The sequence below is a fragment of the Strix uralensis genome, chromosome 8 (genome assembly GCF_047716275.1).
Source record: "Strix uralensis isolate ZFMK-TIS-50842 chromosome 8, bStrUra1, whole genome shotgun sequence".
NCBI lineage: Eukaryota > Metazoa > Chordata > Aves > Strigiformes > Strigidae > Strix > Strix uralensis.
In genome coordinates this window covers 18,028,331-18,052,796 of record NC_133979.1, presented here as the reverse complement: position 1 = coordinate 18,052,796, position 24,466 = coordinate 18,028,331, and the positions used below count along the sequence as shown (strand labels likewise).

Here is a 24,466-nt window from a genome sequence, read left to right as displayed (position 1 = left end):
TTGTAATGCAAAAAAAATTTAATTTTTCAAAAAATGTTCACGATACGGAAGGTCACAATACAAAGTTCTTAAACACAATACAACACTGAAACAAGTTGAAAAGCCTTTTTTTGATTGGAAGTGATTAATACAAAGACTAGATGCGAACAATGCTTATTGTACAAAGTTTATGACAGTGGATTAATTTATTGATTCCCTCAAAATGCCCTCATTTAGAAGAAATATTGAATATTAAGATCATGGCTGAAATGAATTCAAGAAATTCAGAGTTACATTTGTCTCCACCCTTGATTCTAAGCACTAGAATTGGGTTTCATGATACAAAATGGATAACAAAGGCACACTGTGGTTTGAAAGCAAGGCTAGAGATTCTAACCTTTAAACTTTCTGGCTTTTATCTGGGTGTTTTATAAACTGTCAAACATGCAGCAAAGAAAATCCAACCCTCTTGAGGGGGTGCAGACTGAAAAAATATTCATCTGTGAAAAATGTAACCCATTTAACCTATAAAACAGTATTTATATTCTTATGCATTTCCTAGTGTTTCCTCAAATCCTTTGACATTACACATTTTAGAAATGAATTACCTTTCTCCAAGTTACTTCTGTTATTTCACTCTGAAAGAACTAGTATAAAATGCACATTTAAGATGATTTTTCACCTCCATCAGTTTCATTGATTATGCAAAAGGACAGATGCACTGCTAAGATGTTGAAGTTACTGGCCAAAACATTTATTTGCTTATTTAACTTTTTCAACACAGCTTTCCAATTTAGAAAAAAGCTTTAAAGAAAATGCTTGCTTAATCTTTTAAAAATTACTAGACTGCAAGTCTTGTGTGTCAAATTCTGCCATGAAGTGTTCTTCAATGTTAAGTTAAAGTCCGGACATACCTATTGCAATTATTAACAAAACTCTCGCCACAGGGGTCCAAATCAATGTACTCTGATTTAATCACATATACCAAAACTAGATCGGTTTGTGAACCATGTCAATTCCTATGGAACTGTTATACTACTCAAAATTAGTTGAAAGTAGAGTTTGGAAGAGCTATATATGGACATTACAAAAGACTGTTCCAGCAGCGCTGGTCTGCACCTAAACACAACTAATCAGTTTATGCTAAACATTTATAGAACTACATAAAAAGTAATAGTTTTATCACATTTTGGTTCCCTGAGAAGAAAAGTGCTCCAACTACAAAGGTCTTTGGAATGCCATCAGTACAGTGGTTAAACATCCACCTCTTGCACTGCTGCTGCAGAGACAGCTTCTACTTCCATGTTGATTAGACTTGGTTTTGGCATTTTCATTCAAAATAAACCTTAATCTCCACAAAAGTGGCACTAGAATGGGAGCAAGAGATGACTAAAAGTTGTATAGTATAAAACTGGTTTATCTGTGATGATTTGTTATTACAAACTGGAATGCATAGTTAGCACACTCGAACACAAAGTCATTAAGAGCACAGTTTACCTCATCTATTTAACCCATAATTGAGATTGGCTTTGAAAACTTTAATATAATACAAAAAGTTTTCAAATAAGTTTTTGGAAAGCATGCTCTTTTTTCCCCCAGGGGCGTAATTGATGTTTTTAGTGAACATGATAAACATCATGAGAGTTAAGACTTCAAATACAATAAAACAGCACACAGCAGAAGAATGAAGTCAGGAACCATTTTATTTCCATCCAGTTTTGCAAGTATTAAGGATGGCATAAGAACTCATTCCACCACTATAATTTATGAAGTTATTACATCCCTAGACGAGGCAAAGCTTGTAATGCTTCCTGTTTTTCCCTCCCAAGTGCTTATAAGCTGTGTGATTATTTGGTTTAACTGTGTCTTTCTGTCCCTATCTAATACAAACCCCCTTCACCCTCTCCCCAGCCACCAAAATACAGTAACTGGGTGTGGAGAAGCAGCACTGAGGCAGTCAGTAATGAGAAGTTATAAAAATGTTAAACAGCGACATAACTACACTAACACCTAGGATGCTCACAACATATAGACGACAACTTTGCAACTATAGCACATTCCGTTTGCCATCATTATCTATGAAGATCAGTACTGTAAGATTCGTTGTCTAGTACATGCACACAACAGTTACTCCAGATTCTTCTGATCTCTCCTAATTTCTAGGCAATAATTCATTTTGTATTTACTTTTTTTAAAGACAAAATACTGAAACTGGTTTCAGGTATTACTGTCCAACTTGTTTTAATAGCAAGATTCAAACAGCATCTTCCACAATTATAGAATTAATGCTCAGTACTTGTCAACAGGTTTAAATATTAAGGTACGTTGAAAAATTACTTTCAGTATACCCCATGCAACTGAACTGCTCAAATAGTTTAAACTCTTAATTTATCATATTCTAAGTTAGTGAAGCATTCATATCTAGAAACTAATTCCAGGCAGTTCTTAAACCTCATATGGCAGGAGATGAAACTGTTTAAAATTATCACTATCAACAAAAAAAATTCCCATAGGAAAAAAAGTATATACACTCACTATAGCCAGGCAATCAACTTCTCCATTTCAATACTACCATAAACATTTAATTGAATTATTTCAACCAGTGGAGCCCAACCAACAATTCGTATTTCAGATTTTTCAAATGTATGATTACCCATCAAAAGCTGATTTTTTGTTCAAATCTAAATATTTCTTTTCCAATATAATCAACTCAGTTCAACACATTTAAATTTAAGACTGATTTGTAAACTGTTATTCCTCCTTCATTTCTCTCCACCTATACAGATCTTTAAAGAGATATTAAGCAAAAGGCTTGTAGAATGCAATGATGCAGAGTTTCATTTTAAACTTAGCACTTATCTGAACATGTCTGCAAACGCTCTCTTACACAAGATGGAAGTGTTTTTAACAACCTTTCTTCTACAATTAGACTATTCCGCTTTAAGAACTGACATTCTTCCAGCTCAGCAGGAAGTGATTCAAGATAGTTTCCAATGAGCTCTAACTGAACAAGATTCAGTAGCTGGCCCACACAAGGGGACAAATTCATCAGACTGTTATTTCCCAGAAGAAGAAATTGCAGCTTTTTGCACTGAAATAATCCATCAGGCAGCATTTCAATCTAGAAAGAGGAAAGAAAAGAACAAAAATACTGTACATTAGAAGTTGTTAGCCTACATGCAGCTGCATGTTTTGACATTTCTTTTAGGGTAAAAAAACCCTTAGTTTACAGAAGGATAAGGAAAGGGAAGATTGTAATGCTTCTATCATTATGCAATAAAGTGCTTGAGAAAACTACAATGGTTTTATATACGTGTTTTGTTATGAAGATGCTTGGCTACTGGCAGAAGTCAAGACATAAGCATGGCAAGGGGAGCATAGACATGCGCGCATGCACAGAAGTGTGTACAAATGTGTGCACGTGCAGGTGGCAAGGGAGATAAATAGGCTACTATCTCCTAAGAATCACTTAATGAAGAACACACACAGATTGTAGAGAGACATTAGCAGCTCCTGTGTTATGAAACCTGTAACAAGCAGTTATCTGTGCAGTATAGTAACTGAGTTTTGGTTCACACTGACATATAACATCCAAAACCAACCTCACCAGTGAAAACAATTATAAAGCTCAGAAGAAGTTGTATGTCACAAATGCAGACGCCACACTAATGAGCCAGACAGTTTAGCACTGCTGATGAGGTTACCAGCTATAACTATTTCCCTCCACCCAGGTAGACAGCTGAGCTGCTCATCAACTAGCGGTTGATTCACTACAGCTTTCAGTTTGACATTTTAAGGTAAAAATTTAACGTTGTTCACTTCCATTAAAATACTACATAGGATAGACAGCTGCAAGGAAAGGGAAGATACATTTCTGCAGCCATCCTAACCTATACTGTCTCTGGATCAGAGCCCTTAAGCTGCTACAGACCAGGATAGTACTCAGTATTATGCAAGCTTTGATGACACCAAAGTTTTAGTAATTAAACAACTTAAACACCCCTTTTTTCACCTTTACTGGGTTTACTTTAATCATGAACACCACAAAAGCATGTTGAACTAGAGGCTGTTCCAGAAGAAAGGGTAGGTTAAGTCAATATTTGATTATTTAAATAATAATTCAAAGTTTTACTTACATGGTTTTTTGTCAAAGCCAAGTACTGCAGATTGGTCAGATAACCGATTTCTTCAGGGATGGAGGTTAACTTATTATAGCTAAGATCCAAATAGTGTAATTTTTTACAAAGAAATAGCTGCAATGGAACATTTTTAATATTATTATAATTTAGATACAATTGTTCCAGGTTTGATAATGCACCAATCTGCACTGGGACATATGAAATACTGTTGTGCCACAATTTTAAGCAAGAAAGGTTCTTAAGATGTTGAAAACTAATTATTTCTTCCACTGTTCTGAGATTATTTTCTTTTAAGTCAATTTCATGCAAATTGTTTAAGGTAAAAATGGAATGGGGAATGCGCTCTAAATCACAGCAGATTAATTCCAAGGTTCTCAGGTTTACTAGCTTCTTCAGGTTATTTAGTACTATCAGTTTATTTCCCTCATTGTTGATAGACAAGTGTTGTAAGGAAGGCAAAAGATCTGTAACCACCTGAGGTATACGGGAAAGGTTGTTTTTTAAGTGAATTGATCTCAGATTTTTTAGCCCCTGAAAGCTTTCGTTGTATATGGAGCTGTGATGATCTAGCATGAAATATCCTGTTAAGCACAATTCTTGTAGGTTTTTTAGATGAAAGACCCAAAATGGAATTCTTCCCATCTCACTAGATTTCAGGCGCAATGTTTTCAGATTTTCTTCTAAAAAGCTGACTGCTGGATAATCCATAGTTAGTGATGAATGGTAAACATTGAGTTCTTTGAGATTGACTAGCTGGGTCACAGCTGAAGGAAGTTTGGCTTCAGGAATAAGCTCCAGGCTTAGGACTTCTATCTCTGTCAGTTCAAAGACACTGTCTGGAAGACCATTTAACATGAAAAGGTGAAGTTCAATCTTGTCTTGGGAATTTCTTACTAGTTTATTTTTCAGTTTTTCCACTGACCATTCATTGTTAAGATTTATCTGTTTCAGTTTGTTTTCACTCAAATCAGACAGGAATATTGAGAATCGTTGGGAATAAAGAGGATCATACTGATCTGCCAAGTGGAGAATAAATGCAAAGTCATTCTTTACATCAGGTATATCACTGTAATTACTTTTCTCTCTCAACTTCTCAAAAGAATATTGCTTAAGTGAACTTCTTAACATCCACCACAAACTGTAAGTACAAGTTAAGCCATAGAAGATCACTAAAACAACATAAAATGAAGCCAAAACTTTAAAAATTTCTGCTAGCGAATAAACACACTGGTACCTTTTGTAGCCTGTAAAGGCTTGAACATTAACTACACAATCAATTTCAAGTGTAATAAATGATAAATAGTAAGGGACATAAATTATTATTATTACAAATACAATGACTTTCACTATAATCTGTTTCATATACACTGTATATATGACATCCTTCTCTTCAACATGTACTCTGAATTTCTTCACTTTTTCAAATATAGCTTTAGCTTGTTCCCCTTCTTTTTTGTCAAGAACACTTGAGGAATTTTCTCTTCCAGTTGTTTCCAAACCAGGTTGTGAATATGGCAGGGACTGTCTGCTGGCCCCTATGTCTACTGAACTCCCAGGTGATGTAATCACTGCTTTTGATTTGGCTATTGGCAACTTCCTCACAGACTGCTCGGCAACTGTTTCTGAGAGGGCACGCGTTGTCCATGGAGAATCAAAACACTTCTGAAGAATGGCTACAAAGTGCTCAAGCCTGGAACTTGTGCTGGGATAGTAAAGCCAGAAATTACTGCAAGCTGCAAAAATAAAGGTATGCAGAAGCACTAGGTATGGAAAAAATTTGGCAAACCAGTGTAGCTGTCTCTCGTAACATACTGCATCGATATAGGAATACTGCTGCCGATGGAGATCGTTCTGGATTTTAAGCGGGATGATTATCTGTGCTGTAGAGCTAGCCGACATGTTAAGGTTGGCTTTAACTAAATCCCAAGGCACGGCACAATGATTGTCAAATTCTAGCTTGCAAGGAAGACAACACAATACTCTGGTTTGAGTAAGCTGGAGAGCCCCAGCGAGCACGGCAACTAGCAGCATTATCATGGTGAGGTAATACCAGAAGACATCCCACCATGGTTTTAGTATGTGGTAGGATGACTGGGCATCTGCTAAGTATTTGAGTTCTGTTAGCGTGATCATGACTTTCACCTGTGAGAGAACAGCAGCTGGTAGAAGAAAAAAGAAAAGACATCCTTAGAGAATTGTTAAAGACAATTTATCTCACCATTAAACACTTGAAGCTTATTACTGGTTTCAGTTTTAAATACGTGTAACATTTGGCCTAGCATCCAGAGCATAGCAAAAGGATCCAAGAACTCCTGGGACCTAACCTTAGCTGTCATCTTATTTAATTATTTTAAGGAAAGTTACTTGGAATGCAAAAATTTAAATGAAGAGTGAAACTAGCATCAGAGGTCAGGAGAAAGTGTATTTTGACCAAACATTTGGTTACTATTCTAGTAGAAGCAACAAGCAGGTACAAGTTAAAGAAGTGTCTGATGTATTACTAGCAGTCCTTCACCACTGTCTTAAACTTCCATAGCAGAAGTGATTTCTCATTTATGAAGAATTCAAAAAAAAGCAATATATTAACATGATGGCTCTTGTAATTTAAAATTTTCTACTAGATTAAATCATTCCACCCAATTAAAGAATACACAAAAAAAAAAATCTCAAGAACAGCTTTGCATTACATATTCTTGCATAATTTCTCATCTTCTCCTATCAAGAGAATTAAGCATACTGACAGAATGAAAGTGAAGCTAACAGAACTTGTTATTGTCCAATATTGTCATATATATATAAAAATGGCACAATTAACCCCCAGCAGCATAGGTTTGATTCATACTTACTTTACCAATTAAAGAGAATAAAATACACAGCACTGCTCAGTCAGGAGGTCTACACCTTTTAAAATTCCTTGGACATGCCATCTTTACATTTGTCTTCATTCTGGATGGAGAGAACATTAAATATACTTTATTTTTAATGGCTTCACCTAAACAAAGAGCACACATTTCATCTTTCTTTAGAACTGCTGCCTTATTTCAGACATCAAAATCCATCAAGCTCTGCATTGCTACAGCTACATGAAATGGAAGAGAACATACTCAGACACGATCACGTAGAATATGAAGTCAAAGTTTTGCACAGTCACATCAACAAAAAAAACAGGAAACCACTTAGAGCTAGCCCTATTTCAACTGGGAAGTAATATTTTTTTTTTCCAAATAACTGTGTGAAAACAATATGCAACATGCAATACTTCAAGTAGTAGAATTCAGTCATAATTTTGATATACCAAGGTTTGGCAGAAAGGCACGTTTCTCAGAAACAGTGGCCCATATTTCACATCCTGAAACAAATTAATAAACTATCCAGCATCAATAGCAATACCAAAGACACTGCCAGCTTTGGAGAAAACTTACTATAAATTGTTAGGCAGTACAGATATGAAGCAATGGGGATGTTCTGTATTTTTCTTAATCATAGAATCATTTAGGTTGGAAAAGACCTTTAAGATAGAGTCCAACCATTAACCTAGCACTGCCCAGTCTACCACTAAACTGTGTCCCTAAGCACCACATCTACACATCTTTTAAATACCTCCAGGGATGGTGACTCCACCACTTCCCTGGGCAGCCTGTTCCAGTGCTTGACAACACTTTCAGTGAAGAAATTCTTCCTAATATCCAATCTAAACCTCCCCTGGCACAACTTGAGGCCCTTTCCTCTTGTCCTGTCACTTGTTACCAGGGAAAAGAGACTGACACCCACTTCAGTACAACCTCCTTTCAGGTAGCTGTAGAGAGGGATAAGGTGTCCCCTGAGCCTCCTTTTCTCCAGGCTAAAGAATCCCTCAGCTGCTCCTCCTAAGACTCATGCTGTAGACCTTCACCAGCTTCGTTGCCCTTGTTTGGACATACTCCAGCACCTCAATGTCTTTCTTGTAGTGAGGGGCCCAAAACTGAACACAGTATTCGAGGTGTGGCCTCACCAGTGCCGAGTACAGGGGAATAATCACTTCCCTAGTCCTGCCAGCCACACTATTTCTGATACAAGCTAACATGCTACTGGCCTTCTTGGCCACCTGGGCACACTGCTGGCTTATTCATACTATATTGGTATGGACATTCCAATTTCAAGCAGAGCTGACAAGCTGTTATAAAAAGACAAACAACAGCTGAACTAAGGCAGAACCTAATTCTTAATCCACATTCACATATGAATGGAGAAGAATGGCTGAAAATAATTTTGCCCTTCTTGATTGACAAGGCTACTTTTAATAGAACATAGAAACTTACCAGGCCCACTCAAGGGAAAGCAGTTGAAGGACAGGATGGTTACAATACACTCCTGAAGAGAAAAATAAATAGTCATCAGATCATTAAATACTTGGAATCTAATAACTGAGTATTTGAACAGCCACTCATTACTCCTTCCACAGCAGTTTTAAAGATCCAACATTTAATGAGCAAGAGATCTAATTAGATCTACAAGATCTAGTTAGAATAATTTAAGATGCCCCCCCCAATTATTTATTTGGCCACCATCTGAAAGATGCTTTTCCTAAAGTAATGGCCCCTGTCACTTTCCCCCTTTTAAGCTCTAAAAGTCATTTAAACTCAGCAACTTTTGTATTTACATAAAGTTACTAGTCCTGCAGTTGAGATGCTCTAACGATAGGTAAGAGCAATTTCTTCAATCACTCCAGCTCAACTTGCAAAAAACATACCTGTAAATACCTTTAAAATTAGTTATTTTGGTATAATTCTTCAGGGTTTGACTATAAATTTGTAGGTGTAAAAGCACAAAAAGGTACTAAACCCATCCCAACCAAGGCTTTCATTCTACAAAGAATATCTGGATCACATCTCAATGCAAGCTAAACATGCTTGATTTGAATGTAGACAGAAAAATCAAAAGTATTTTTTTTATTTCCAGGCTAGAATTAAAACCAGTCAGTTCTTCTCACTTGAACTTTGTTACAAAAATGAAAGACTTGGGACCACTGTTAAAGTTGTAAAGAACACACTAAGAGATAAACACATTGAGTGATTCAGAATAAGAGCAAAAGGTATAAATAGCATATTTTTAACAAAGGAAAACATTTGAAAAGTCAAAATGATAGCTGAGAGTTTAAAATAGCATGAAAGGTCTAATTCGCACAAGGATGGAAACAATTATTTTCCTGACAAACACGTAAATCTTGTCAGGGACTTGGGCAGATACTAACATTTTAAGAAGATGTTTTATATAACCATGTTTATTACAGAAAGTTACAAGTAACAGTTTAATAATGCACATGCATACTTTGCACTTTTATACAAAGAGCACCACTCTCCTGGCAACAGATCTATTTTGGGAAATAAGCAAGGCTCTTGTTGAATATAAGGGACAGAATTCAAAGTACAATAAAACAGTTAGCACTGTTCGATAAAGTATTTTCTCTAAAAGTTATGGAAAGAAAAACAGAGAATGGAACTTAAGTCAATTCTATTAAAAACATTGGTATACTTGAGAATATGCATAGCCCAATACACCTTCTTCAAGCAGTGTCATAACACTCAAACAAAAAGTGGTTTGTTTTTATACAGATTGACATCTCAAAGCGAGACTGACCCACGTAATTTTGTAAGGTCTGTTTCTATAAAATGCTTTCTTTGTCACCTCCCTGCCTTGAACTGGCAAGTTGTTAGTCCCTATCACATATCCCAGAAAAAAGGCTACATTCTTGCTGCGGTTTTAGAGCCCTTTCTAGCAGGAAGCAAGTGTCAACATTAACTATTTAAATACTTTAACTCTGGTCTTGTTAATGACTACTTTTTGAAACCTTCCAATAAAGCATGCATATTCATTACAATTCTATGTATATGAAATAAAGGTTCCCATCAGAGAAGTACACAGTATATATGTGTAATATAAATGTGAATTATTAATTATAATTTTGCTAAAGACAGTTTTCTTTCAAATCCTATCTATATGCCAAGAGTGACTAATCAAATGGAATAATGCTGAACTGTAATGGGTTTGCTGAATCTCATCTCCAACAGCTTTCAACCCATATCAAAGCCATAAAAGCTTTTCAAAGTGACCTAATTTAATTGGCAATCTTTCTTAGAAGATGAGAGACAGAAGTTTAGCCCCAGGATAAGTGATGACTTCGGAGAGTTACCCCAGACCGGTATTGGGACACTGGCCAGAAAAAGTAAAAATGATCACTAATATCTAGGCAATTTTTAGTTACTTCAAGACTTAGAAGTCTGATAACAGAAACATATCCAGAATATGAAAGGCTAACTTTTGAAAAGTGTTATCTATAAGAACTAGCCATCCCTCCTCGCTCTCCCCTGCTGCCAAAAGGTTACTTAACATTGCATTACTCTGTCATCTGGTCACCGCTTACATAATTTTAGGCACATTTAGTTAGGGACAGCTCTGCAGCAAGGTAAGTGCCTTGCTTGTCCTCCCCAAAGGATAATGAACTACAAAAAAACAATACTGGCAGAAGGCTTTGTTTTATTTTCAAGGCTATGCTGTTCTTCTTGATTAAGTATTCAACTGATGTTTCTGACATGCTAAGTTAATGAAAATAGATTTATATAGCTAAAGCATATCTTGACAGGTATTCCAGTGGCCCCTCTATCTTGCTTTTTTCCCTCTCCCCCTCAGACAAACACAGCCATCAAGGAGCCAATCTCCTTAGACTCATGCTGTTATTCCAACAGCATGATGTGCTTTCTCAACTGAGATAAATTTACTTAGAATGTCAGCATCTCCTTATCTGTTTTATCAATTTTCTATCAAAAGTGATTCCTGAACTACAGTACCAACTTAGCTTCTAGTTAGTTTAAGTGTATCACTTTCTTCCAAAGTTTTGGATTGCATAAACATGCAATCAATTTTGCTTAATAGGCAATTTTGAGACTCTCCTATGGGATTGCTAGTACCCGCTTATGGTCTCACATGCACAGCCTGAACCTCCACTTGCAAATAAACCCTCATGAATATTCCCAAAGGAAAAAAGTAAACTTTACCTACACACACACTCATCACCCAAAACACATCTTTCCTGGCTAAAACTCCCCGTTCTATTGGCATGCTACCATTTCCTTTTTCAAGTGTTCCCTAAACAACAAAAAGCCAGGTACTGCAAGAGTTCTGGGGCAGATCTGACTTCATAGAGAATGATGCTGTCATACATACACTTAGCAGATGCATTCAGATGACTGCCTCTCCCTTTAAGCTTCCTATCGACAAGTAACAGACTACTCAATTCAAGCACTACATTTGATATATGGTCTTTCAGGATCTGTACTTTGACCACTTGTGTGCACATGCAGATTCAGTTGTAGGATCTTTCTGATGCAGACTGTATTTTTGGATCTTTATTCCACAGAATGCAGAACAACATATAAACAAGATTAGAGAAAGCTTCTTTCCAGTTCCTTCTGAAGAAGGTCACAGGTGATAATTAAACATCTATAAGTGATTATCCTTTTGTATTTAAAATAAACCCTAAGACATTTCCACATGCTACAAAAATCAGCATATTCCTCAAGCACAGGATGTTCAAGACTACACTAATATTGCTACAAGTTTTCCATATCAACCTTTCAGACAAAGACCATAATGATAACTACCATCTCAACCATCCGTGCCTGGATTAACCAGAGGCCTTGCCTTTCTTAAACACTCCTGCCCTCAAGACAGTAGCACTGAACATAAGATGTGGAACAGCGACAGCAAAGTCTTACGCTGTTTAAGAGTCCTTGCTCTCTGGAGAAGGCTGCTTACACAAGACTATGTAGCCCAATAATTTCTGGGAAAAAAAAAATCTGTAAACATATTTTTAGTTTAGAATTTAATAAGTTAGGTTGCACTTGCATTTTACTTTACATGGGTTACTCTGTTATTGCTTTGGAGCTATCTGCATAGCACATAAGCTGGTAAAAACTCTTGCAAAATTAAGTAACTACTACCATACCTTCAGCAAGCTGAGAAAAATAGAGTACAACATAGCAAGAGTATTTTAAACAGTTTCCTCAACTACCCAAATTCTTGAACATTTCTAGGTTCAACACAAAAGGCCTTAGAGTAGGTGAAAAAAAATAATCTTAAAGGCAGCTTCACTTAAACTTAGAATACTCACCTTTATTCTATTACTTCCTTTCTCTGGCACACTTAATGCAGAGAAATACTTTATCTTGCAGTCTAATCTAAATTGAAAATAAGCTTTACTCCAATTTGATTTGCTTTACAAACACAAGACTTACTCTTGAAATCTGAGTGTGCAGGATTAGGTATTCTACATTATGCATTTCCAACCTATGCCTGAAGCACTTCAGAAAAGACCATTGTCTTCCTTGAGCCATATTAAGTTAACTTCTCATTAAATGCCATCATATGCAAGTATTAAGCCTTTTCTCTATTCAGGGAAGGCTAGTAAAGAATTAAACTCTGGTAGTAAAATATGTCACTGGTCAAACACTCACTAAGGAGATGGATCATCTTCAAACATTCTAGTTGCACAGGTAATTAAAATTACATATTGTGAGCCACATGATAAACAATCACATCAGCAATGTCTGCCCAAGTGCATGAAGTTACTTGAGTCTAATTCTCAATAATGGATGGGAGGGAGAAATCAAGTCAACTATTTTGAGGGTTAGACTCTGTAATGAAGTTGTGTTACAAGATATGTATTTAAAAGGTATGTTAAATGTGCTTTTTATTTCATACTAGTCTAGCCTGGAGAGAAATTTTAAATACAAATTCATATTCAGACATACATACTAAAAGCAATTTCTCCAGCCCTCTGCTCAAGTTAAGTTCAAGGTGCTAAGGACTGTGTTCTAGATAAAATAGGTTACAACCTATGCTCCCAGGAAGGCCTGTACTAGCAAGAAAAATATTCAGTTTAAACCCAAGTTTAAGACCAAATAGACAGTAGGTGAGACAATCAGTTTACACAAAAAACACCGCACAACAAAATTAAGAAAAACTGATACGTAGGTACAAACGTAGATTTCTGAACAAGTATGTTTCAGAGTTAAAACAGGCAAGCAATCTAATGGTGAAAAAAACAAAGTAAAACAAAAGGTAGACCAGCTTTGTTTTGCACATAACTGCATCAATGGGACTGATCTCTGAAAGCAAGCTGTCTACATTCTGAGCAAATATCACTTCATTCATAGTCATGGTGCTTTCTGAGATCCTTACCAAATCAAGCAGAATCTAGACTGAATCAAATCTCAACATTTCTAGTAAGCAATAATTGGTACAGCTTTAGTGTCCCAGCACTGTTTTCAAACTCAGATATGCTTTATTTTTTTTTAGATATAAACTAGGTTATATCAAGTGATGATAGAAGTATGACAGAGGAAGGACTTTAACTACACAGACAAATATCATAGTGCTGTCATCTGCTCTTTCCTTGAAGACACATTAAGATAAACCTGCATCCAAGCTGTAGTAGGTTTGTCAGACCATGGATTTATTTTCAGCTTGTGTTCTCATCCCTCTAATTCTTTTTATCTACAAATATATTAACTTAAACTTAAGAGATATATTAGCACCTTAAATACTGATTACAATAAATATCAAAACAAGCACCTGTTTGGAGGAGAGTGCTTTGTATTCGTTATACAAAGAATCCAAAGAGTAAATTCACTTAGAGATGTATTTTGTTTCATCCTAATATTTAACTAAGAATTTAACTTATTTGTTTTTTCACTGGAAACTCTAGCACTCTTTCTAGAAAGCAGATTTTTTTATTTGCTTCATGAACTTATATTTCTTCAAACAGTTGTACATTTCACATATTCCACTTTAAAAAGGAAATTATAGATAGAAAAGGACTGCCAAAACTCCACACTGGTATTATGCACTAAAAGATAGTTCTGCTATCACAAGTCTGCTTAGCAATTCCTAAAGAAGCATAGCAAAACCTATTAACAGATAAAAAAATTGGAAAGAGTTCCATAAGGCTTTTAAAAAAGAAGAGTATAACAAACTGTAGCAGTTCTGATTGGAAGACCATGGCGCACTGAGGTGTTCATGAACCACTCTGGCTAGGTAACAGGCCCAGGCCTGTGCTGTGCAGATCCCTTGGCCACAGGATAAATTTAGCAAGCTCATAACAGAGGAGTCTGCAGGCAGCTCCCACTTGGTATCAATGATTACACCACCTGCATGTCCTTGTCTTTATCAAGAAGTGCAGCAAAAAGTTTTCCTGTGAACACTTTTCCTGGTTAACAGTAGAAATGATGCACAGAATTGTTTTCTTGTAAGAAAATTCTGTAATAGCTTGAATGATCAAAATGAGGTTAAACCTTTCTATAGGCAGGGTCTGCACAGTATGCTGCCCAAGGATTGAAGGCTCATTTGATGCTGCACCACTTGTTTTCCCAGCTTCTAAAGGGATGTAAGAGTATCTATACTATTTTCTTTTTTTATAGTGTCAAATGCAATAAAAAGCATTTTAAATGATACTGTAGAGAGTCTGAGTACCTTTCTTACTGAGATCATCATGGAGCAGCACCTCTTGGTGCAAAGCACAAACCATACAGATTGTCTTCCAGAAGGTCACTTCTGAAATTCTCGTGAAGTAAAAACAGGGGCCCCAAAAAACTGAAACGAAGAACAAGTCCCAAATATCTGTTACATGGCACCATACAGTCTGATCACTTCGCATTCATTTGCAACACAAAAAGGTTAGTATTTAAAATGAAGCACTATCTTCTGCCAGCTTCCTTCCCCCCCCCCTTTTTTTTTCCCCATAATGCTTTTAGGAAAATAAAACACTCAGTAGTGAATAAAAAGTAGGAGAGTAAATAAAAGTATAGATACTTCTAAAGTATCTATAAACTTCTAAAAGCCCAAAGATTTGTATTTTTAAGTTGGTGTTACATAGCCCATAATGAAGTATACAATCTAATGCAACAGAAAGTCAGTTCACGTTAAGTCTCAAAAAAGGAGACACAGGTACACAAGCAGAATCAGCATCCAACCACTATAAGAGACTTTCTTTACAACTAAATTTGAAGCCAAGCATGTTCAAATCATGTACCGGTTATCATCTTGTAGACAAACCTACCTTTTTTTATGATATGTTAACGGACTTGAGAAATAGGATTGCGAGAGCACTGTGCTTATGCTATCACAGACCCCACAAACATACAATCATGAACTTCATATATATTTAAAGAAATAAACAAGTCCAGTTACAAATCCATTAGTTTTTTCCTTTCAAAAAATCTGGCACTCAAGTTATAGAAGTAAAAATTAAACAAAGCTTGCCAGAAGTAGGTCCATTTCTTTGATAAAGTAAATTGTTTTCTAAACAAACCAAGTGTAAGAGATTGAATCTAGGTTACAAAAAGAAAACAACTTTGAGTGACTCCATACTATATTAGCTAAGACAAAGCTAGTAAATTCACAAAAATTACAAGCAATTCACAGAAAATACTGATATATTTCAGGCCACAGGCCTACTGAACAAAGAAAAGGTAGACTAGATAAAAATAAGATTTAACACTTACATGGACTACAGCTATAGGAACATGTAAAAAAATGTTCAAAGTGCAAACAACAGGCTTTTTGCTCTAACTTTTGAGTTATTTATTGGAAGCAACTAAAAGAGGGAAAACTACCTGGACTAATCCTTTGTAGGAGGACTGTGCCACCACTGATGTAGCCCTAAGAGCAGCAAAAACTGTCCTCCACTAACAGCCAAGAAAATACTTGTAGAAGACAGGGGCACCATCCCTGTACAAACCTAATCTGGATGCCTAAAGAGCATTATCATCCCATTTAGAAATTTAGAAAAAGCCAACAAAACCAGAATCAGAACTGTGAGATTAATAATGCTCAGAGGAATGGTGACTCTTAAGAAAGTAGACTAAAGGAAGTGGGCTTTCAAGAAAAAGAAGAATGAGAATATACTGGGGGTGGAGAGGAGGTGATAGAACAGCATGGGAAATGCATCTGCCTTCTCAGGACATAAGTACATAATCCATCCGTGCTCAGTTAATGCTTATTTAAACCAGTGTGGGAGGAATCATAGAATCATTCAGGTTGGAAAAGACCTTTTGGATCATCGAGTCCAACCATCAGCCCTACTCTACAAAGTTCTCCCCTACACCATATCCCCCAGCATCTCATCTAAACGACCCTTAAACACATCCAGGGATGGTGACTCCACCACCTCCCTGGGCAGCCTATTCCACTTGACTCCACCACCTCCCTGGGCAGCCTATTCCACTGTCTAACCACTCTTTCTGTGAAAAATTTTTTCCTAATGTCCAGTCTAAACCTCCCCTGCTGGAGTTTAAAACCATTCCCCCTTGTTCTGTCACTAATCACCTGTGAGAAGAGGAGGAGACAACTCTCTCCAGAGAGGACTGCAGGCATACCATGCTGACAAACATTCCAGCCCAAAGGTATCATGGAAGTTATCAGTAAAGTGGCACATATTACACTCTTAAATGATACCTAAAAGAACAGGCATCCTTTGCTGTTCCCCCATCCCCCAACTGGGTTTTAAAATCAGTACAGCAACACTGAGGACAGAAATAGTATACCAATACTACAAACAGTCCTTACTTCCAAGTTCCAAAGAAATCTTAGAGCAAGTTTGGAGCATTTAGTATGAAAAGTCTCCCTGGTTCTTCACCTATTCTCTTGTAAGCAAGGAATATTACACCAAAAGCAGTCTCAAAAGGTCTAGGCTGCAATTGATATCTGTGGCATGCTGTACCTTTTATAGCTCTCCCAGAAACCATCTTACACAACAGTACATCAAGTCCTTCATCCCAGTACTAACATAGCTAACAGAGTCAGACACCTTCCAACTGCACAAAATTAGATTTTCAAGCTCATTTAACGCCTCTCTATTCTCATAACCACATTCTTGGTCTTTCTCATGCTAAGAAATATGAATACATAACCATAAGACAATGGTATCAGCAGTATCCCTCCAGCATTCTAAAGGAAGCCTCAATGGTATCTGTTTAATTCTGCATACCAAGATAAGTACTACAATAGAAAATTAATTTTTATCCATTTAGTTTCCAGAAGTCAGACAGATACTCACAATGTCCATTCATTGTGCTGGTATGCTCAGGACATCAGAAAGCAAAGCAGAGAAAGATAACACTGGAGAATATTCACAACTTAAATACTACAAGGTTTCTCCACTAGCAGGCTCTTTAATAGAGTATATTAAACAGTATGGTTTATCTTCAGTCTTCAAAGAGCAGTAAAAGTACAAGACAGCCAGCAGCGTAAAACAGTTATGATTATTTAACAAAAGACCCTCTTTCATTGGGAAAAGGAAGAGAATTGCTCATACATGCTCTTCCATTTTCAGTGTACTTTTCAATGAAGTCATAAACGGCCAGAGACCCTTGAAATAGCCAAGACAACTCCTGTAACCTCACTGGAAACAAGTCTGAAATAGGAAAACATTCTCAGAAGGAGGAGCCTTGGAGTATGTTCACATATTAATTAATTTCTCTAGTACCACCAGGAGTACTGCTGTCACAGCAGAACAAAGCGGACTACAAATCCTACTTAAGAAGTCAGGTAGCATTTGGGTCAGTTTTGTAGTCCACAGGATATCATGCTGCTATAACTTGGCTATCAACATAATTCATTATATGGTAACATAATATCATATGTACTGATGTATTAACTAAAGCATGTTCATATTCTGATTTGATTCTTTGAGATAAAGGTCCTATAAGGAATTCAATAGCACTGCATTTAGACAAAGATGGAAGGGGCCAACATTCTTCATACCATAGAAAGTCCTGCTAGTTTTGCAGAGAGCAGAGTACTGAAATCCAATAGGTTTAGATACTCAGAACCTTCATTCTAACACTGCTTGCCAATACAATAACCATACCCAACCCAGTTAATAGGGATGTTTACCTCTAACAGCTGAATAGCTCTATGCAAGTCATTTTATTTCTCTCTACCTCAAATTCCTCAACTGTAGAATCATGGTAATGTTTCTCCTATTCTTCATAAAGCATTTAAATTAGGACTGTTATACAGTAATAACACTGAACTTCTTACTAGATAATCATAGAGGCTATTCTAAATGGTACTACAGGTTCTGTTAGGTTCCAAGAGCCAGAAGCACACATGTTATTTATGTTCCTAATAGTGATCAGACTATTATCACTTTTGCCTAAGCTCAGAAATATGAATTTGTATTTATATTCCTTATTCTAGCTTGAATTGTTTTGATGTTTCTAAAATATGAACTATCTAGTACAATAGGTTAAAATTCCAACATTCAGCCTAAAAAGGAAACTGATGTTTTTTCAATATTTATAGACTGCCAAGACCAAACTGTTCTATCAGGATAACAGATGTTAAGAACCAACAAAAACATCAAGCAAGATCACAAATCAAAAATATATGCCAAATATATTCTGTCTCTGCAAGGTATTTATTACCATGCACCAATATAGCTACAAGATCTAAGAACAGTCAAAAACCAGTGTTTTGGTTTTAAGTTTTGCTGATGCTGCCTAAGTTTAATGGAGAGCTTTCCAGAAAGGAATATTACTACTTCCACAGACAAGAATTCAACTGCATCTAGGAAAATATAATTATCAGGGCAGTAACAGAAACACATCTGATTTTACTCTATTAGTTCTAACATTGGAAAGCTGATTCAGATTTTCAGCAATGGCTCATCTCTTCTCAGAAGCAGCAGCTTTTCACCTTGTTTAACATGAAAGACAGTTACTCTTGAAAGCGAGTCTGACACGTTGAAGCACTTGATTCTAGATGTTCAGTCTAAACATCCAAAAATCAAATAATGAGAATAGATCAGTTTCCAATCTGATTCAAACTCAGGCACTCTTTTCATATGCACTCTCCTGAAACCCATCTTGTCATCTTTTTAAAGAATCACCCCACCCCAAAGCAAAAAAAGAAAAACTTGTGAAACGCTGCAGTCAAATACAAACTCACCTGGAACAGAATAAGTTTTACTAATCCTCTGGCAGGGACCATGCAGTCTGCACAATGGCCTCAATCTCTTAAGTATCTTCCTGTTCATATTACTCTACATTACGTATTTATTAACTGGACAAAGCAATGAGCTACATCATCTTTTCTTTTAATAAAACGAAGGGACTGAAGTACAAATTTCGCCTTGCATACCCTGTGTAATAGCATATGTACAAATTACATACCAAAGCCTAAACACAACTTTACAGTTTGAGAACTGCACATATGCATGGGATCACGAGAGCTGAAAGTGGTGTTATGCTTATCAGAAGCATCTCCTAGAACAATGTTAAGTTTCAGAACCATATACAAGTGATCAGCCTCAAATGCTACAGTAAACCTACAGTAATCCCACTTTGTTTCCTGAAGAAACACAGTTAGCTTAGCAGTTATGTTGATGCTTTATACTTCCATCAAGCCCAAGTATGCTGTGCAAGAGTCTTCTATGGCATAAAATTTCTTTTTTGAGCAGGCTGTCTGAGGTCTAACTGGCAAGTTTCTTCAGATAGTAGTAGTACTACAAGAAAAACACTTTTTGGTATGAAGCCAAGCTTAAGAACTTCAAAAACAAGAGTCAAGGTTTTATCATCACCTGAATCAATTAAGAACTTTGAAGTAAAAAACCTCTATCCCCATATTTGTAAGAAGCTGAATAATAGTTTGAAGCAAAGCAGACACTACTTTTAACAACTCCAGTTCAGTAAGGCGCTTGATTATTGACATACCCCGTCTCACTTCAATTAAGCAATGTTTTGGTGCTTTCCTGACTTTGAGTCAGTGTCATTGCAAAGTTAGTATTTAAACAACGTTAATGTTTAATAAAAACACTTACTTAAAACACAGTTTTCCTGCACTGCAAAGGCACTGGCAAAGTAATAATAATTTTCACACTTCCACTGGCATGGGTTGGAAGTAATAGTGTATCTTGTTAATAATTAAAACATAACTTAGAAACAGACAGTTTTTAGTTAAAATTTCCAAATGCCCTCCCTCTTCAAATATTTTGGATTACACAACAAATGCGTATCAAGATTTTGGTTTCATTCCAATGGAAAAATTAGTTTAAAGGATAAATACTTTAGCATTAGAGTCTAAGTTTGCAGTTCTTAAATTCCAGACCTTTACATTTGTATGCAGATAAACTTTAGCTACCAGAAAATATTTGAATAAATATTTGACAACCTGAACTAATCATAGAATACCAATATTTTCCCCTGACAACTAAGGCAATACTGTCTGGGAAATCAGGGGTTACATTTCCTGGGGTTTTAAGTAAGAACTTCAAAATCAGTGTCACTTTAATTAAGCCTAAGTAAACTACATGACCATAGTTTTGTAGCTCCTACACCACAACACAGAAACTTTGTTTCTATATTAAACTAAAACCACAATTCAAAATAGTATCTCCTAAAGAAATAAAGTGTTTATGACAATGTCGTAAACCCACTAACAATTAGCAGCAACAAAACTAGATTGTGTTACTACCATATTTATGGGTATCACTGGATCCCTTACTGGCATTTTTAATTCCTTCAATTCCTCACAATCAACTAAATTTTCAATTTCAGTACAAGAAATTGCATTCCAGTTTACAGTATCAGAACATATTGAGAAGCTGAGCACTTCTGATGGAAATGCACTCACATAATTTAACTCAAGGTGTGTGAAGACGCTATTTTGAAACAGAATGGCAGCAATGAAAATTAAATTGAAGATATTCCATTATGAGTTTTCTCCACAATTCCCTTTGAAGGCCCTAGAATCCTCTCGGGTGTATGTCAGAGGAGGGTGCACCAGGACTATACCCCAAACCACATTCGCAACAGCTTTCGAGAGCTGCATCATCTGCCTTTTTTCCAATGTACTATACTGCTAGAAAATACAGCCTTTTCGTATCAGTAAGTTTAAAACAAGTAACTGGGGAAACTATTTCTAAGTATTATAAAACTTTAGTTCAATATTGAACTACAATTTGATTTCAACTAGCTAGAAATTAATTCCAGAACTAGTTTGTAGCACACTAACTCTTGGGGAAAAGTTACTTAAGTGTAACTACAATAAACTGAAGCCCACTTGCCAAGTCCAGTAAAACTCTAATTGGAATGTGTACACAAGATAGTTCATACAAATCAGCGGTTTAGTTATTAATAACTTAAGACCACATGACTCATAACAAGCTTTCCGACATTAATGAGGCTGACTGCCCACATGGTAGTGTTAGGGTTAATAAAATGCAGGCCACAGCCTCTCAGCTACATTTACTAGCTACCACAAAGCACAGTCACAAGTCTGATGTGTGGCTCTGAACTCACTCCATACAGGATACAAACATGTATGAGACAAGGCATACCACAGCTTGTCATCAGTTAAGAATAATAAACCATACTATTTATTAGTTAATTATTAGCAAATTAATAATAGATATATGTTGCTAAACTAACATATAATCTATACCACTTAAACATTAAAATGACAGCATATTTAAATATTAGATTAATTCCACCTTACATTCCTCACCCTTCTACATTGTTACCCATGGTATCTGAACCAAATATCTTCATAACCACAGCACAGACTTCTACCTTATCTTTAAAAAGAGTAACTGCAAGAGCAGCTGGCACTATAACATTATTTGTAAGACAACAGCTGAGCAGCTGTTACAAGGATGCCTACAGAAAGGATAAATACAGCCCACAGGTCAGTGCACAGAACACAGACAGCTGTGTGAAACATTTAGATAGGCAACATAGACACCAGCATAAACCACACCTTATCCCCTTAGTCACATAAAACACCCATTTCTAATCCTAGCTGAGCAAAGCTTTATGGCTTTAACAGTAGGTATTGTAAGCTGAAGTAGTATTACTAGTGCCACAGTCTCTTTCGCTACCTGTAGCATGTCAGGCACAGTAGAAGCTAAAGGAACACAAGATCTTCCTCTCCACAAATCCATTATAAAAATACTTCTCTGGCAGTGACATATCGCTCTACAAAGTTTATTTTACAATAATGGAATACTGGTGGATGTTCCTTTAGCATTGTTGGTCGCTCTCTAAAATTTACTCAACATGCTTTCATCAATTTCAAAAAGCAGCTGTACTGGTATCTTGGAAGAAACAAAAGGCAATTTTATTTTTCTCCCCATGAGAATTGTATTTTCCTGGAAAAGGAAAAAAAAAAAATAGACCAGCAACTCTTTTCTCTCAAGAGTGCGAGGGAACAAGCATATTAATACTGCAAATTTATAAAAGTTTCATGAAACCTACTGAAGTTGAAACTCATTTACATTACACTAATGCAAAATTCAGTAGAATGTAAAAATATATGCTAATATAAACTCTGTGATAAACATTTTGTTATCTAGCTACAACAAAATGTTTTAAACATGGGAAAACCCTTAAGAAAACTTGTGCCCTATCCTAACTGTTGGTTCTCTACTACAGTCATTCTCCTTTCTGCTCTCACTTTGGGTCCCTTGTCCTGTTCAGCACTGCAGACACAGAAGAAAAGAAGTACTTAGGGTAACTCTTCTATTCCCCCCACAGTCAGCCAAGTTACACAGGGTAAGTAAAGCACAAACAATATACTTAGACGATACATAACAAATTCTATGAGTGACATACTATAAAACTTCAATTCATAAGCCTTGTGGGCTCCCCTCCCCCCCCCCTTGAAAGTTTAAGAACTCAAACAAGGTAGATCAATAAGCCCTGATCTGTTGCCCTCTGCTAGGGACATACATAAGGAAGAATGTGGAGACACCAGGAAATAATTGATGTTTTACCTTACCATTTTAGCAAACAGACAAGGAAAGCTGGGAGTCTGCAGAATATGTAACTTAGATACTCAAAACTGCAAGTGGCCACATAACTCCTAACTTATTCTAGCATTACCTTAAAGGTATTGTTTTAAAAGACCACACTAGGTGCCAATTCAAACACAGTTTACCTGATCAGCATAATTAATTACAATCTTCATATAAAATTAAGCTTTAGGGAAGTTCACTTTAATCTCTCCTACAGAACTGGTTAATTGCAGAATTCACCGCAGACAAATTCTTAGTTGAAGCCAGGAAGCTGCCTCAATTTCACCACAGAACGCAGCAGCACAAAGTAACCCTTATGTCACTAAAACAACTCAGCTCGGGCGCAAGTAGAAGCTACCGTGCAAGAACCCCCTTGCTGCAAGATCACAGTCTTGCTGGGGATGGGAAATGCACTGGCAAGACAGAGGAAAGGAAGAGAACAACAAAGAAGAGGACGCTCCTCGTTCCACACGCAGTACTTTCAGGCCTCAGCGCTGAGTTTAAGTCCCTTTTGGGGGAGTGGGGACTTGGCACCCGCCGGCCGTTTGCCCGAGGGCAGGTGCCGCCGCCACACCTGGGGCCGAGGGGTGGCAGCTGCCGCCCGGCCGCGCCGAGCCCGGGGGACAGGAAGGGAGCCCCAGGCGACCTGTGGCGCCCCGGGTCACTTGAGGACACGTGTAAGTGCCGGTTACGCAAATCAGAAAACGGTTTTCCTCCGAGCCCCACCCACACGGGAGCGGGGCGGCCGCCAGGCCCCGGGGCAGGTACCGACTCGCTCCGGCACCCCGCGCCCGGTCCCTCCCCCCGCCCCGGCCGGCCTGCGGGGAGGCGGACAGGTGAGCGGCCCCACCAAGGGAAGGGGTTGCCGCCGCACAGGCTCACCGGACCGCCCGGCAGGCAGGCGGGCAGCGCCGGGCGCCCCGCGGGCCGGCAACCCCCTCCGCTCCTGCGGGCGGAGCGGACACACCGGCCCCTCAGGGAGGCGGGAGAAGTGAGGGCGGCCTCTCGGCGGCGGAGAGGGCCAGCCGCGCGCTGCCCTCGGGAAAGCCCCGCTCCGTCCTGCCCCCGCCGGCTCCCCCGTCTTCTGCCCGCCCCTCCCTCCCTCCCGTGCCGGGGGAGCAGGGCACCTGTCAGCAGTGACCACCCCGCGCTTACCTGGCCGCTCGCGCCGCCTCCCCTCCCGCCGCCACCGACCGGCCCGCGCGCGCGCTGCCGCGCAACGGCGTGGTATGGCGTACCGCCCGCGCGCCCCGTCCGCGAGGCAGCCGGCAGCGCGGCGCGAGGCACCGGCTCCAACCGGCACTTCTCGGATCCGGCCCCGCCCCCGCCCCGCGGCCGTTGTCACGTTACCGGCCGCGCCAGCCAATGGGGCGCGGCCGGCGGAACCGCTGACAGGCCGCGGGGCGGGGGCGGGGGCGGGGGCTGCGGCGGACAAAAGCGCCCCGCCGCGCCTGGCCCCCTCCTCTGCTCTGCTCTGCTCTGCTCTGCCCTGCCCTGCCCTGCCCTGCCCTGCCCGCCC

At 38.2% G+C, this 24,466-nt stretch overlaps 1 protein-coding gene across 2 annotated transcripts; it reads right to left on the bottom strand.

Annotated features, from left to right (window-relative positions):
* On the bottom strand, nucleotides 1-24,250 carry LRRC8B (leucine rich repeat containing 8 VRAC subunit B). Of its 2 annotated transcripts, XM_074876453.1 has the most exons (6): nucleotides 24,103-24,249; nucleotides 14,625-14,744; nucleotides 8,417-8,468; nucleotides 6,965-7,064; nucleotides 4,116-6,277; nucleotides 1-3,100 (listed from the first exon to the last, which is right to left on the bottom strand). In XM_074876453.1, exons 5-6 carry the CDS (start codon nucleotides 6,249-6,251, stop codon nucleotides 2,828-2,830), a joined length of 2,409 nt encoding a protein of 802 aa, XP_074732554.1. In that variant the 5' UTR covers nucleotides 6,252-6,277; nucleotides 6,965-7,064; nucleotides 8,417-8,468; nucleotides 14,625-14,744; nucleotides 24,103-24,249; the 3' UTR covers nucleotides 1-2,827. The 2 variants fall into 2 exon arrangements, with proteins under 2 accessions (XP_074732554.1, XP_074732555.1); XM_074876454.1 differs by lacking the exon at nucleotides 14,625-14,744 and having other exon boundaries at nucleotides 24,103-24,250.
* Between the last annotated feature and the right edge of the window lie 216 nt (nucleotides 24,251-24,466).

Coding starts and splice junctions, on each gene's coding strand:
- LRRC8B (XM_074876454.1), bottom strand. CDS start 6,251: ATGATCACGCTAACAGAACTCAAATACTTAGCAGATGCCCAGTCATCC. Junction 3,101..4,115: donor TGGCTTTGACAAAAAACCAT/GTAAGTAAAACT, acceptor TCCTCTTTCTAG/ATTGAAATGCTGCCTGATGG.